General features: G+C 29.8%; 2 protein-coding genes across 4 annotated transcripts; one reads left to right on the forward strand and one right to left on the reverse strand.

Annotated features, from left to right (window-relative positions):
• The first annotated feature begins 660 nt into the window (after window positions 1–660).
• Window positions 661–3,731, forward strand: LOC108463865 (heat shock cognate protein 80-like). The gene is made up of 3 exons (XM_017763841.2): window positions 661–1,041; window positions 1,536–1,677; window positions 1,770–3,731. The coding sequence occupies exons 1-3, from the start codon at window positions 919–921 to the stop codon at window positions 3,602–3,604; spliced, it is 2,100 nt and encodes a 699-aa protein (XP_017619330.1). The 5' UTR covers window positions 661–918; the 3' UTR covers window positions 3,605–3,731.
• A 9,330-nt stretch (window positions 3,732–13,061) lies between these two features.
• LOC108461451 (calcineurin B-like protein 3) lies at window positions 13,062–16,372 on the reverse strand. Of its 3 annotated transcripts, none has more exons than XM_053024342.1 (10): window positions 16,245–16,372; window positions 15,343–15,440; window positions 15,094–15,248; window positions 14,830–14,912; window positions 14,635–14,694; window positions 14,376–14,484; window positions 14,108–14,160; window positions 13,950–14,030; window positions 13,738–13,850; window positions 13,062–13,620 (listed from the first exon to the last, which is right to left on the reverse strand). In XM_053024342.1, exons 3-10 carry the CDS (start codon window positions 15,215–15,217, stop codon window positions 13,563–13,565), a joined length of 681 nt encoding a protein of 226 aa, XP_052880302.1. In that variant the 5' UTR covers window positions 15,218–15,248; window positions 15,343–15,440; window positions 16,245–16,372; the 3' UTR covers window positions 13,062–13,562. The 3 variants fall into 3 exon arrangements, with proteins under 3 accessions (XP_052880302.1, XP_017616787.1, XP_052880301.1); XM_017761298.2 differs by lacking the exon at window positions 16,245–16,372 and adding an exon at window positions 15,936–16,192; XM_053024341.1 differs by lacking the exon at window positions 16,245–16,372 and adding an exon at window positions 15,844–15,944.
• Between the last annotated feature and the right edge of the window lie 348 nt (window positions 16,373–16,720).

A 16,720-nucleotide genomic window follows, 5' to 3' on the forward strand; every position in this document is an offset into this window, starting at 1 on the left:
TACTAATTATGTATTTGGATAATATTATTAATTTCTAGTATTAATTGTGGTTTAGAAGCTAATTTATAATTATTCAATCCTTATTTTTAATTTTTATAACACAATTACAAATAATTTATTTGACTTTAGTTGTTTTCAATTTATGACGGTAATATTCTAATTTAATAATTGAGTATTATTATATATTTAAAATGATTTATTTATAAATAAATCATTGCAATACATGTAAAAAATTTAAAATATAAATTTATTATATATATATATATATATATATATATATATATATATAAATAAAGTAAACTCAATCAAACAAAGAAAATTTAAAATATAAATTTATTAATATATATATATATATAAAGTAAACTCAATCAAACAAAGAAAAAATAATAAATTCTTAAATATATAAATTTTACTAAAACAATTTTCAGGAAAATATTTTTGAAATCACAAACAATGTAAAATATTTTACATGATTCATCCAAACACCAAAAAATAAATTATTTTTCAAAAAATTATTTTCCAAAAATTACTTTTCGAAAAATATTTTACCTGAAAACAAACACAACCTTAGTATTATTTGGAATATACTCAGCTTTCAAATAGTACCAATAATTGAACATCTTTTTTATAAGAAAAGAAGGATCTAGAAACATATTAAGTTGAGAAACAGAAAAAAGAAGGATCTAGAAAAACAAAATTGGCAATATACAACTTACCAAACCGCAAAAATTAGATTTAAAAAGGGACGGTCAATAGAAGGATCTAGAAACCCTAATGAAGCATTTTCTATATAATAATGTCGTGACGCGCTACTTATATCTCTGTAATTTCTCTTCAGAACTCTAAACACCTGAATATAATCTTTTGCTTACGGTTTTTCTTGCGTGCTTTTGCTTTGGGGTTTTGAGTTATTCATCAATGGCGGACACAGAGACGTTTGCTTTTCAAGCTGAGATTAACCAGCTTCTTAGTTTAATTATCAACACTTTCTACAGCAACAAGGAGATCTTTCTTCGTGAGATCATCAGCAACGCTTCTGATGTAAGTCCTCCTCTACTCTGTTTTAACTTCTTCTTTTTTTTTTTTTTTGGTTGTTGTCGTTTTCGTCGTCAATATGGAGATGTTTTTTTAATTACTTTATTATAATTTTAAGGTATGGTTAATTGGATCTAATCTCTTTTGCTTTAATGCTGGTTGATTTTGTTTGCTTTTTTGTATGGAAACAAAATTTGGGTTTTTATTTTCTCTTTGTTTTTAATTTATAGGCAGTGCTTTGTTGGTTGTTTATTTCAATTGAAAATTACATTTGTTAATAAAAGCTGTCATTCTGTCATTTGATTTGTTTTTTATAATTTTAGGAATTTATAGTATGAAAGTTTAAGATTGAAATGCAAATGGTAGTCTTTGAATCTATGGTTTTCGAAGTTTGATTAAACCTGCAAATCGTTAGCATAGAAGTGGGTTTTAATTTTAGGTTTTATGATAAATTTAAAGCTAGTATCATTTAAGTTAATTATTAAAAATTGTGGTTTTAGGCATTGGACAAGATTAGATTCGAGAGTTTGACGGACAAGAGCAAACTTGATGCTCAACCCGAGCTGTTTATCCACATTGTCCCCGATAAGACAAACAATACTCTATCGATCATCGATAGCGGTATTGGCATGACTAAGGCCGGTAAGTTTTGTTATTGCTTCTTGTGCATTCGGTTGTTCACTGAATTTTAATCAAGAGAGAGAGGTTCTAATGAGATTGTCTTTTTTATTCAGATTTGGTGAACAATCTTGGTACCATTGCTAGGTCCGGGACTAAGGAATTCATGGAGGCATTGGCTGCTGGTGCTGATGTTAGCATGATTGGACAATTCGGAGTTGGATTTTACTCGGCTTACTTGGTCGCCGAAAGGGTGGTTGTTACAACAAAACATAATGATGATGAGCAGTATGTGTGGGAGTCTCAAGCTGGTGGATCCTTCACCGTCACGAGGGATACTTCCGGGGAGAAGCTTGGCAGGGGTACTAAAATTACCCTTTTCTTAAAAGAGGATCAACTTGAGTATCTTGAGGAGCGGCGTTTAAAGGACTTGATTAAGAAGCACTCTGAGTTCATTAGCTATCCTATTTCACTTTGGATTGAGAAGACAACCGAGAAGGAGATTTCTGATGATGAGGACGAGGAGGATAAGAAGGATGAGGAAGGGAAAGTTGAGGATGTAGATGAGGAAAAGGAGAAGGAAGAGAAGAAAAAGAAGAAGATTAAGGAGGTCTCGCATGAGTGGTCATTGGTGAATAAGCAAAAGCCGATTTGGATGAGGAAACCAGAGGAGATAACCAAGGAAGAATATGCTGCATTCTACAAGAGCCTTACAAATGATTGGGAAGAGCATTTGGCTGTCAAGCACTTTTCAGTTGAGGGTCAGCTTGAGTTCAAGGCTATCCTCTTCGTTCCTAAGAGGGCACCCTTTGATCTTTTTGACACAAGGAAGAAGCCCAATAACATCAAGCTTTATGTCAGGCGTGTGTTTATCATGGACAATTGTGAGGAGTTGATTCCTGAGTTTCTTAGCTTTGTTAAAGGTATTGTTGACTCAGAGGATCTTCCTCTCAACATCTCAAGAGAAATGTTGCAGCAGAACAAAATCTTGAAGGTTATCCGCAAGAATTTGGTGAAGAAGTGCATTGAGCTCTTTTTTGAAATAGCTGAGAACAAGGAAGATTACAACAAGTTCTATGAGGCTTTCTCCAAGAACCTCAAACTTGGTATCCATGAGGATTCTCAGAACCGAAATAAGATTGCGGAATTGCTTCGATATCACTCTACCAAGAGTGGTGATGAGATGACCAGCTTGAAGGACTATGTGACCCGAATGAAGGAGGGTCAAAATGACATCTATTACATCACTGGTGAGAGTAAAAAAGCTGTTGAGAATTCCCCATTCCTTGAGAAGCTGAAGAAGAAAGGTTATGAGGTGCTCTATATGGTTGATGCCATCGATGAGTATGCCATTGGTCAGCTAAAGGAATTTGAGGGCAAAAAGCTTGTGTCTGCAACAAAGGAAGGTTTGAAGCTTGATGAGAGTGAAGATGAGAAGAAAAAGAAGGAAGCTTTGAAAGAGAAATTTGAAGGTCTTTGCAAGGTCATCAAGGATGTCTTAGGTGACAAGGTGGAGAAAGTTATGGTCTCTGATCGTGTCGTTGATTCCCCTTGCTGTTTGGTGACCGGCGAGTATGGCTGGACTGCCAACATGGAGAGAATCATGAAGGCACAAGCTTTGAGAGATAACAGCATGGCTGGATACATGTCGAGCAAGAAGACAATGGAGATCAATCCTGAGAACCCCATCATGGAAGAGCTGAGAAAGAGGGCTGATGCTGATAAGAATGACAAGTCTGTGAAAGACCTTGTTCTGTTGCTCTTTGAGACTGCCCTCCTCACCTCTGGGTTTAGCCTCGATGACCCAAATACTTTTGGCAACAGAATCCATAGGATGTTGAAACTTGGGTTGAGCATTGACGAGGATGCAGGAGATGCTGATGCCGACTCTGAGATTCCACCATTGGAGGATGCTGATGCCGAGGGCAGCAAGATGGAGGAAGTTGACTAAGCTTTTTAACATGTTTGTGAAGAGTTCATTTGCTAGTCTCATTTTTAGCTTTTAATATAATATTCTGGAAAATTGGTCAATGCTGTGTTTTCTTTGTAATGGTAAATGAATCTTTAGTGCTCGTAAATGGAATCTAGTCCACTGCCGTATGCTTTTATCATCTTTCAGTAAATGGCTATACTTGTAGGGATCCAAACTTCAAGGTGGCTATGTATTTTACAACTCACATCACCACCGTGATTTCAAAATCACATAACCAGTACCCACAATCTGCAATAAAACTTTGATGTCCGCCGAAGCTGGAGCTAACTTGAAATGTATTCTGTCTTCAAGGATGTTAATACCTTGTTGAGCAAAATGGGGCGAATTTGACGTTTCGTGTAAACCTAGAGTACCCAACAGACAATACTGGAGCTTGTCCGCCCAAGCTACTGCTTCCTTTTCCTTTTTTAACATTCATAACAAGCTTAACATATGTACTGGCTAACCCTAAATGGGATTCGCCTTCTACGTTGACTCCTTGAGTCTCTAGTGCCGCTTGTCTATAGAGTATGTGAACATTTTAATTAAAAAATATTTTCAAAAGAATTAAAAATACTATATATTCTTAAAATTAAAAATTTGAAAATTTTTAAAAAATATTAAAATTAATTAGAACTTTTAAATTTTGAAAACTTTAAATTCGACCATTTTACCTATAAAGGTCCATTTATATAGTTACGAGAATGGGTTAATTTTTTCATTATTTACCGGAAAGGGCTAAAAATGACAAAACGTGTCCACATAGAACGTTTTTGGGTGAATTTTAGCAAAATGCACTTTTGGGGAAACGATTTTGTCATGTCAGCATAAAACGCACTGACATGGGAGTGTTTTACCCCGTGTCAACAAAAACGTGTTAACGTGTTTCACTTTTACCTTTTCTCAAGTTAAATTTTTAAAAAATGTCATTTTTCTAAAAAAATAATAAAAATAGACCTTTTTTTTTTGAAATTTTACGAGAATAAGTATTTATAAAGACCCAAAGTGCAACACAATTTTTTATTTATTTTAAGGTGTCATCAATTAATATGGAAATAAAACTTATAAAGCATATCTTTATATAGACCTAAAATCTCATTTTCCTTGTTTTCTTAAGCAATGTGGGATATGAAATATGCATATTATAGACTTATTAATAGGTTTGCAGCTTGTTCATAAACAATGTGTGATTTCTTCATCTTTTAACTAACAACATAAGATTAAGGGCTACATTATATTTTATATTTTTTACTTATAGAGTTTAAATTTTTTATAAAAATTAACATTTGTTACAATATAAATAAAACTTTTAAACTCTATAAGTAAAAAAAATTATAAAATATAAAATGAGTATGGTAAAATATTAAAAATAAATATTTAAAAATTACTAATAGTTGAGTGATCATTTTGTAAGTTTTATAATTCGATAGCCAAAAAATCATAGTTAAGTGACTACTAATGTAATTTAATCTAGATATAAAAATATGAAAAATAATTATTATATTTTAATTATATTATATATTTCTATAAAAAAACTTATTTAACATAATTATATACTATGTTTAAATAGATTATCTATCTAGTCAAAATACATCTGAAATAAATTTATCAACATTCATTAGGTGATGAAAATTAAATTAAAATTAGGATTAAAAAATAATGAGTATAGTAAAATATTAAAATAAATAAATATTTAAAAAGATATATCAATTTTTAAAATTATAAAAAATATATTATTTGAGTACCAAATACTCACCATTTATTTAATAATCAAACATTCATAATATAAAATAAAATAAATAATAAAAAATTAAAAGTATAACTTCTAAATTTAAATAATGGAAAATTATTTTAAAAATTAGAATTACATTGATATTAACTTCAAACATTTAAAATTGAATAGAAGATTATTGCATGTATAAGTTTCATATGTGCAATTTATTCTTATTTTTATAGTCCTTTTATATATGCTAACAATTCTAAAATGCAACAAGATTAAAGATCTCAAAAGATAATTTTATAGTATGAGAAAATCTTAACAAAATATTAAAAAAATAGAAATTGTTTTGTAAAAAATTATAAACATATAGTGTAGCCTTTAATCTTATATTGTTAGTTAAAAGAGGAAAGAATATTACATTGTTTAGGAACAAGCTGCAAACCTATTCATGAGTCTATATATACACGTCTCATATCACATATTGCTTAAGAAAACAAGGAAAATGAGACTTTAGGTCTATATAAAGATCTGCTTTGTAAGTTTTATTTCCTTATTAATTGGTAACACCTTAAAAAAAACGGTGTTGCCACTTTGGGTTTTTATAAAGGCTTATTCTTGTAAATTTTCAAAAAAATTGGTCTATTTTTATATATTTTTTTTAAAAATGATCTTTTTTGAAAATTTAATTTGAGAGCAGGTAAAAGTGCGCGCACATTAGCACATTTTGTGCTGACATGGCAAAATCGCTTCCACATCAGCGCGTTTTGCTGAAATTTCACCCAAAAACACTCCTACGTATACACGTTTTAGCATTTTTTACCCTTTCCAGTAAATAATAAAAAAATTAGCTCATTTCGTTAATAAAGTTGAAAATGAGCCTTTATAGGTAAAATAGTCTTTAAATTCTTTTAAAAATTGAATCTTTTATTTTTTTTCAACTTTTGTTTGAATATTTATTTTATTACATTTTAAAATTTCAAGTAATTGTATATTAACGCATTACCATGTTTTTCAGAATTATATAATATATATATTCTTTTGGCCACGTTAGCTTAAATTAATGAAAATAGCTAATATTTCTTCAATTGTTGTTTACTTGCTCAATTTTGGATGCCATAGGGACTAAACAACTTTGTTTATTTTGATAGGTGATCACATCCTAACGTGTGTGTTCTAGGGTTTAAAATTATACAATTAGATATGAAAATATATACGGTGTCTGTAAGTGTACAAATTAAATTATAATATAGTTTTGTTATTACAATGAAACACTTTGAAAGTATTCTGAAGATTGTATCTAAGGGAAGTTTGTTTAAACTAAATTCTAAGTACGAGATCACACGCTAATTAAGTCTAAAACTCATGTCCAAATCATATTACGATAGAATAAAAACAAGATGGTTTGCGGAATAAATTAAAGACAGAATATCGAAATTGAAATCAATTAAAGTAGATAGAATGATGACTCACTTACATGTTCATAATTAACTTAAATCTGGGGTTTTTCACTTATTAGCTAACAACTAACCTAATTAATATCTTTCGGCCTATAATTACATTAATTGGTCGGCTTAATTTACTTATCTTTCTACCTGTTAAATTACATCGGATTAGATTAAGTTGATGCCAAGCATATTATCCGTTCGACTTCATCTACCTAAGTACTATCCTAGAGTCGTCAATTTTAAGGTTTAATCTGCTTAATGTAATCCAGCTTACTGGATGTGAAACCCTAACCCAAGCTAATCAATCTCACTTCAAATCATCAACCTTCCTAGGGTTTAGTTCCAGGTCATTCTAGATGCAAGCTCTCTTATCAATTTACCAAACATGGGAATGGATGTAAAGATAAAGAGAAGAGAGAAAAGATTGCTCAGAATTCGAAGATCTGAATTTGCAACTTGGCTTGAACCCTCAATTGATTGTTGATATCAGTGAAGAAGAAAATAATAGAAAAGTAATGGAAAAGAAAATAAAATTGAACTGATATTGAAATTGAAAATAAAATTTTACAATTGCAAAAGAAATCGAAAATAAAACTAAACCCTAACTAAGAACAAATAACTAAAGTTTGAATGCTAAACTGACCCTCCCATCAAGTTCTAAGAGCTAATGTTTATAGTGTTTGTATTAGATGACCAAATTAGGTCAATTACAAGCTTTATAACAGGTTAATTATGATTGTGCAAAAAAAAACCACCCTTGGCAGCCAAATAGGTCTCGTCGGACTAATGCCATGACACCCTATAGCCGGTGTCATGACATCGATGGCAGTCTACTCCCCTTTTGAACTCAAAGTTTGATGTCGCGATTTTGGCTTGTGGATATTTCGACATCGTCTCTAGTAGCTCACCTCTTGGAGTTATGTTCGAAATTCTACTAAGTGTTGAGGTTTGCTTTGTTGTAGCGACATTCCTTTCGAAAGTTGCGACATCCAGGGCAAGCCACTGTTTCATCCGTAAAAAAATTATCATGCACACTTAATCAATATGTTAATTTCTCCGTAGGCCCTAATAGGCCTAACAAGTCATAATATAACACTAAAAGCTCATTTTATTAAACTTAAATTCAAAACTAACTAATTCTAGCAATGGACTAAAAATATATATTACTTGAATACAAGCTCATTAAGTATTGAAAAGAGCTTAATTTGTCAAAAGGAATAATGGCAGATCAATAGGGACTAGTTGCTCTTTACCTTATATTTATTAATAGAACTAATTAATGTTAGCATAAATTGTTCTCATTTTTAACTTTTTAATAATACATGAACTGATTTGCTCCATTTATTTTGGGAGAGACTAAATTGCTTATTGTAACACCCTATTACACGACCCGATCGCTAGATCTGAATAACAGGATGTCATATTCGTCACTAGAGAAACTATAGTCAATTAATTCGTACTTATATTCAAAACATACAATTATAAATACTCATTCATTCCAAATCCAGTAAATTGAACATATAAAGGCTTAATTGTGAAGTCCGAGCATGAAATAGAGATGAATTGTAAAATCTCAAATTTTTAGAGTTGGTATCGATACTTAATTGATTGGTATCGATACTGTATCAATACATTATTTGGTATCTATAACAAATGTAGCGATACAAAAATGCGAACATGTTTGTTTTACAAAACAAGGGTATATATTTAATGTCTTGGTATCTATACTTTTTGTAAATCATCAATACCTAATTAAATACCGATACCGTTTTGGCATTTTGTTTGATTTAGAAAATTATTCATATGGTCAAGTATCACTACCTAATGCAAGGGTATCGATACTTTTTTGCAAAAATCGTCAAAATAATCTTTTAAAGTTCCCATTTCATGCTTATATACAAAACATTTTCCAATGATAATCTTAAGCACCTCAAACCTGCTATATAATTCTATATCCAAGCATATAACATAACATCACAATTCACAACTACAAATCCATCAACTCACAACCAAAAATATAAGATTAACTTGGTCAAAATCTTAACAACATATCTCCAAATTTACCTCAAACATCATGGCATATTAGGTACAATTCTCATCCCTATTTCCATCAACCATACATATGCTAGTAACTAGACTCTAATTACCAATTCCATACCTATTCATTTGTAACATTCTATACGAACATATTTATTTCAAGTTTACAACCTACATTCCATTTCAACATTCAAGCTCAATCAAACTATTTCATTCTACTACATCTTAAGCTCAACTCAAATTCAAAGCATATAAAAATTTTAAATTTCAGTATTCCTCAATTCTTCAACCTACCATGATAAATTCATGCCTTAACACTTCAATAGATTTACCTAAAATAGGCCATTCAACATTTCTAAACTATCCATCAAAAGCATACCACTTACCAAATCCACATATCAAGATCATTAAGCATGCACATAATTCAATTCATCACCAAGATTTTTACCAGCATTAACATATATACAATCCACATGAAAATACCAAATCATTCTTAAATCTTAGCTAGACTTAAACTAATAAGAACATCACCACTTGTTGAATTTGGGATTTACTGCTAGATGTTGATAGCAATAAGCGTACTCAATTGAAACCTAACCTGCGCACAGAAAATAAAACCGCGCACTAAGTATGAATTTAGTGGTATTTCTATAATCCGAATATTAAATCATAATATAAAACATACAAAAAATGATACGAAGATCATAAGGTGGATATATCCTTTAAATATCATTATATTAATACTTTTTATTTCGTAATTGATATTTCAAAAATATAATACCATATTTCTCAATTCAGTTCCGAGCTTTCAATATCAAATAACACAATTGATTGTCATATAAATTCTTTTCACAATTCATTATCTGTTCCACATTTTTAACCCTCTATTAATCTGACTCGAACTCGGACGGATACGCGGATCTAACCATTACATTAGTTTGGCACCCAGTGTCTACCAGATAAATCTAAAAATAGTGAAATGCGCCCAGCATTAGTCGATATAACCAACAAATAGTTGTGCCCCACACTAGTCTATATAATCGACAAATGGGCGTGCCTAGAACTTCCCGACATGTAGTCGTATAACCCTAAATCTTCCTATCCTATGACATGCCAATTATACCTGACCCTGTTCGAACAGTTAATAGGGTAACCATTTCTCAATTTCATTTCGTAAGCCAAATTCTCAATTTCATATCATAATCTCATTAACCAATCATTGTTCACATGTGCAACAACATAATTAAACACAATATATACTTCATTTCATATTTCTAACAATATTTGATATTTTTAAAACTATTCAATTTAGCCCCACTCGTAAACAATTAATCCATATCAAGTCAATCCAATTCATTTGATCATTTTTAGGTCACCTTATAATCTTACATACAATGCAATTTATGAATGCGACAATCGAGATGGTTTGGATTATAGAAACACAAATTGTAAACTCTAAGCTATTCATCAACGAGTTTGTATTTTCCTTTCTTTTTTGAGGAATCCAAGTCAACGTCAGCTATGGATTAACGTAAACGCATCAAACCATAAATAGACAAACAAACTCATATTCAATTGTAAATTTAAGTAAATTTTACAATTTATTCAATTTAGTCCTTAAAATCGAGACTAACATAACCTTCAATCTAGAACTCATATTTTCAATCAATTTTCACTATAGTCCTTTTAGGACCTTCAATTTCTCATTTCTATCACAAATTTTGAAATTTGTGCATTTTAATCCCTATTGAACAAAACTACCAATTGACTTCACAATTTAGTCCTTTTTCCTTTATACACTTAAAATCTATCAATTTAGTACCTAAAACTTCAAGAATCCATCAATGGCATCTTTCCAAATCTTTAACAATTTTGAAAATTTACACATGAGTCGGCTAGATTAAGCTCCCTTGATTTCAAAAACATAAAAATTACAAGAAAAAGACTAGATTGAACTAACCAATTTTGGAATTGAAATTGAAACCCTAAGAGTCGAACGTTCTTTGTGTTTCTTCTCCACATTCGGTTATGGTTTTAGAAGAAAGAAAGAAAGAAATCTTTCTTTCCACTTACTACGCACTATACCTTTAAGAAGGCATAATTACTTTCTTAATCCCTACTCTTTGCTTCTAATGAATAATTCTCCAACAATTAAACTTTTATTGGTTTTACGATTTAATCCTTGCACCTTAATTAAACACTAATTCGGTAAAATTACTTATTCAAAATTCAATTTACTTCTAATATAACTTCATAAATATTTAATAAAAATATTTACAGTTTCGGTTTAAAAAAACGAGGTCATGGAACCTGATTTTTCGACATCATTGATCTTCGAATTATTACACTTATAACTTTATAATACAAAAATCTCTTATATGTTTATTTCATTTTTTCCTAGGCAAAGTTGGATTTAAATTCTAAATCAGTTCATGGGTTAATATACATTATCTATATCTATATATTAGTTTGAATTAATCAAATAGCAACTCAATTAGAAAAATCAAACACCAACTTTAATAGGTTAAAATATACTATAAGTCCTTGTACTCATTGCAAATTGGAATTTAGTGTCTATTAATCCTAGGAATTTAGTTTCTCTAATTTTCAAATTTCAAAATTTAAATTCAACCGTTAATCTTGTTTAAATTTTTGTTAAATTTGTTGGTGTGACATTTGGAAATAAAAAATACTCACTTGATAACCATCTAACTAAAAGATTAACGTTGTGATGAACTTAAATTTAATAAAATAATTTTTAGCAATGTTAACAATTACACTTGCATTTTAAATATGAAAAGTAAAAGACTAAATTCCTTTAAATAAAAGTGTAACTAAATTCCAAATGTAATAAGAGTAAAAGGACTTAAAACACGTTTAACCAATTTAATAATATATATGAATAAACTTTTTTAATGAAATTTACTTTTAAACAAAAGTAACATATGTTAACTACCTTATTTATTAAAAACCAGCCGCCCACTTCAAATAATTTCCTTATTATTTTTAAATAAATAATCAAAATCTTATATTATTAAATTAATTATTTTATAAATACTTCTAATTTTATAATTCTTAGAATTTCACTTCCCAGTATATGATATCTAAGTTAATTTTTTTTAAAAGGAAAAGAACAATATTAATGTATCGTTGGTGCATAAATCTTATCTATATTAACAAATATTAACATGACACACCATCATTAAATTAAAAATATATACTAATAATTTTATTTAAATAGATTTATTAGTATTTATTTATAATTCCTCCATTATTCTTTTTTTCTATTCAATGATAATATATCATGTTATTATTCAGTAATGACACATGAAACTTATGAATCTGCATCAAATATTTTCCCAAGAAAGAAACCCCAGAGAAAACATGTTATTTTCTGTTTGCATCCCAGCAAAATTTCAAAACCTTGAGTCATAAAAGCAATTGAAAATTTTACTATTTGCATACTTCATTTTCAGATATCATATATTTGAATCCATTTTCTTAATCTCAAACATATTTTATTTTAAGATAAATTATAAAAATAGTCATTAAATTAGTAACATGTTTCTATTTCAGTCACCTAAATTTAAAATTTTTATTTTAGTTATTGACATTATCAAAATTTAATATTTTGATCAATTATTCATTAAACCATTACTGAGAGCTTTTTTTTTTTTAGTATACCAATAAATTTAACTCTCCAATGTTTAAAAATTCTATCAATTTAACATTAATTCTAAAAATTCAACAAATTATTTAACTACTAACTTTACAAATTTTATCAATTTAATCTTAATTCCTATAAAATTTAAAAAAAATTAAATATATATTTTTTACTTTTGATAGTTTTTAATTTTTAAAATTTTATTGAAAGTTAAATTTATTGAATAAAATTAAAACCAAATCGATGGATAAATAACTAAAACATTAAATTTCGATAAGGACTAAAACCGAAACAAAGATTTGACTATTTTTAGAGTTCAACTTTTATTTTATTATTTTTAAAAAATATGATTACACCTCAAATGACATGTTCAAAGCTGCAATTCAGATTCACTTCTATTTTATAAGACGATTACCAAAAAAAAATGGAACACTAAAGGCCAACATAAGCACATGAATATCTCTAACTACATAAAACGCATCAAATTTTATCAAAATAAAATATCCTAAACAAGATAATAATAATAATAAAATCATGCATGATAAGATCTACTATTTTGGCACGAGCCCCTTTTTTTCAAGATGCTTATTTTAATACGCAAAACAAAAACACAATAAAACCCAAAATTACATCGGGGAAACTCATTTTGCAGTTCAACAGAAAATAGAACCCAGAAATCCCCATTAGAACAACCCATTTTACAATTGAATAGAAAGATGGGAGTCTCACTGGAACTGCTACTGATTCGTTTATTTGCCACCCATATTCAACTTTACATCCAAATTTCTAGGTTATAATAGAAAAAGAATTTCAAATGGACCCAGATTTTTTTTTTTTTTTTTTTTTTTACACTGTAACACCATCTGAAATTAACCAATAAACAAAAGAACACTAAGAACAAGAAGAAGAATGTTCAACGGTTGAATATTGACGCACACAAGAAAAATAATTTTAACCAATAAACCATAACATCACAGAGACTCACTCTTTGGCCGCCCATTTATATTTGTATCTGCCACCATTGCCTAGAATGAAGTAGGCCATATGAAAGCTTTCATCCATTTGTTGATTTCAGGTATCATCAACTTGCGAGTGGAAAACAAAGCTTGGGAATGTCGTCGTGATATCTCTGCTCAACAAAACAAACAACATTTACAAGTTGAGCACGCATCAAAATCGATATGTCCTTTCCAGTGATATTTCAACAGCAATTAGTGTTCCATAGTAGAATCTATTGGCTACTTACTTAAGGTATTGCAGGGTCATATTTTTCAGAAGGGAGGGATGTCGCAAAACAAGGCTTCGCCACTCTTCCTTGTCAATCCTCCCATCATGTTTTGTATCAGCTTCCTCAAAAGTCTGTCGAAAAGCTCCAAAACTTAACATGTAGAAGCTAAACCCAATAAAATAAAATTTTAGAAGCAATACGACTCCAATTAAATCAAATTGAATGATCACCTTGTCAATTATACTTTCTATAACATCATCTGAAAGGTTCATGCCAGATTCAGCAAGCGTAGCCACTACCATTTGCTTAACCTGTGTATGGAAAATATGAATAAAGAAAAGAAAAATAGAAAAAAACACAAACAATAAAATAGAAACTCAAAACAAACCTCCTGCCTCTCAATGAAACCTTGCTGCTTGAGATCATATAGTTGGAAAGAGACTGCAAATGAAAAATTAAAAATAAAAAATAAAAAAGAATAGGGAGAAGAGAAAGTACTTAGCTACTAGAAGCTGACAAAAGATGACTAAAACAAAAAAGACAAAACATTCGGTACATGCTTTTTTATTATGTACATACAACCAGCAAGTTAACGAGATTATATCTGCAGGCTAATAGAAAAATAGATGCAAGCAACTTAAATAGTGGGCACATACAGTCAATCTTATCGTCAATAGGAGCGTTTGGATGGAAGACAGAAAGAGCACGAGCAAACTCTTCGAAACCTAGAATTCCATTATGCTTTGTATCAAACAAGTCAAACACCTACAATGAAATCAGAAATACATTGATAGCAGCTCAGGCAAGAAGCTAATGAGTTGAGCTAAAATACTACAAAGAGTTGGCAAGATGAAATTGAGAAGTACTCTTTTATCAAGGATGAAAACAATATAATTTAACATTAGATAAAATTACCCGATCTGCAAACAAGCTCTCCTTTTTGTTTGTCTTGAATAACGCCAATTGAAACTCCTCCTGCCAAATAGTATGTAAACAAAAGTCAAATACTAAAAGGATAAGATGGATGGAAAAATCCAATTCAATCGGAGCAACAATCAAGTTCAAAAACTTGACAAACATAAAATGTATTAATTCACAACAAAATGTGACCTTGTTAATCAGCCCGTCATCTATCACTGCACTGCTTATCTTCTTGAAGAGTTCATAGAGTGCTTCTATTTCACTTACACTAACTGCATCAAGGTAAGCAAAACAACAAATTCCAATAGAACGTCTCAATAACAAAAATAACATAGGCAAAGTCCAAACAAGATGTTAAATTATGCAAATGCGCTGCCGCTATCCTTCTACCAATACGGTAAGTGCTTAACAGTATTACTTAAAAAAGAGAAGGAAAGGAAATTGATGACATACAAACTGTCTCTCTTGCAAGAAGTTCAGGATCCTCGAGACCGCTGGATTGCTTGCACAAATCAATATCACAACAGTGCAATACAGAAGCAAATAAATGCTTCAATCCGTCTAAGCACTGCAACATGATATTCTCCGCGCATCAAAACACTCCATACCTAATGCCAACAGGAAAAGAGATATAGAACCCCATTCGTTTCATTCTTTCTTTACACGTAATCAAAATCACACAAGGGGAATGACAGAACAAACCTGTTAACCATTTCCTGATTCTGCAGACTGAAGCTGAAATGTCGGAGCCTGAATTGTGAGGAGTCGTATACTTGATGACGTCAACCCCAAAACAATATCTGTTTCACAAATGAAAACAAGATCTCAACCAATGCTTGTTTTATGTTTTTGTCAATCTTAAATGCATTTCATATGTATATGTTTTTGAGAATAAGTACTTAATGTTCGCTTTTCAAACGTTGGATATACTCGAAATACAATCAGGCAAATGCATATAGCGTATTCATGAATCAATCAATTCAAGGCAGACGGAGAAGGAAAAATAAAAAAGAGTAATCCTAGAATCAGATAATATCCCATTACATCCAGGTTGATCGCAAAATCACCAAGCTTTAATTTTCTTGAGAAATTGCAATAGTTGGATATATATAGAACAGAAAATTCCAAAAAGAAAAGTTAAAAAATCAAATATCCATAAAATAGAACATAAGAAAAAGCCCAACTCAAACCTAAAAACTATACCTTTATAACAAATAGAACCTGATCAGGATTCAAACTAATTAAACCTGATCAAGATCTATCGGAGCATAAAAAAATTAAATAAAACTACTTACCTTAAGCTCACACAGATTTCAAAAACCGTTCCTTCTCAATTTTCTCGGAGAACAGAGAAGAATAATGAATTTATGGAAGCATAAACATGTATTGCCTATTTTGGGGGAGATTGAATGAGTGTATTATGGAAAATCTGTAAAACCAGCGGTGAGTTTAAAAAAATGGTGATAAAGATGGAGAGAGCTGGAATTTCAATAATTTATATGAAGACATGAAAAAATTATATACTTCATAATTTTTTTATTTGATTAATTGAAATATAAAAAATGGTAAATATAAAATAAATTAAATAGTATTTAGATAATTACCAAATTTTGACAGTACGTGGCATCTGATGCTGATACTTTGATAGGGAGGTTGCTTTAGGTTTGACAAGGAGCTTCCCAAAGGCAAGGGAGTTCCATACGGCGCCGAATTTTGTTTTTGATGATGTTTAATCGATAATTTAGAATATTTGATAAATTAAAATTTTAAATCCTCAAAATTAAAATTTGAATTTATATTAAAAATTTGGTAAATTAATAAATATAACTGTTAAATATTGTTTGATAAAAGTAAATATTTATTTTTAAAATTATTTAATTTTAATTTTAATTTTATTAATATAATATGTTATATTATTTTATATAGTTTAGATAAAAGAAAAATATGATAATTTAAATATCTCATTTTAAAAATATTTTTAATAAAACAAAATTAACTTAATATTTTTTACATTAAGTGATAAGTAGCTAGCTACCTACCTACTTATCTTATTTAACACTATTTTATTGAAAATTTTATA

The sequence above is a fragment of the Gossypium arboreum genome, chromosome 13 (assembly GCF_025698485.1).
Source record: "Gossypium arboreum isolate Shixiya-1 chromosome 13, ASM2569848v2, whole genome shotgun sequence".
Taxonomy (NCBI): Eukaryota; Viridiplantae; Streptophyta; class Magnoliopsida; order Malvales; family Malvaceae; genus Gossypium; species Gossypium arboreum.

Bases quoted from the DNA above. Each gene is read 5' to 3' on its own strand.
- LOC108463865 (XM_017763841.2), top strand. From the start codon at position 919: ATGGCGGACACAGAGACGTTTGCTTTTCAAGCTGAGATTAACCAGCTT. The intron at 1,042-1,535 runs GTAAGTCCTCCT...TTGTGGTTTTAG, and splicing joins TCATCAGCAACGCTTCTGAT to GCATTGGACAAGATTAGATT. The intron at 1,678-1,769 runs GTAAGTTTTGTT...TTTTTTATTCAG, and splicing joins TATTGGCATGACTAAGGCCG to ATTTGGTGAACAATCTTGGT.
- LOC108461451 (XM_053024342.1), bottom strand. From the start codon at position 15,217: ATGTTGCAGTGCTTAGACGGATTGAAGCATTTATTTGCTTCTGTATTG. The intron at 14,161-14,375 runs GTATGTGCCCAC...TTTCATTTGCAG, and splicing joins TATTGACGATAAGATTGACT to TCTCTTTCCAACTATATGAT. The intron at 14,031-14,107 runs GTTTGTTTTGAG...TTCCATACACAG, and splicing joins GTTTCATTGAGAGGCAGGAG to GTTAAGCAAATGGTAGTGGC.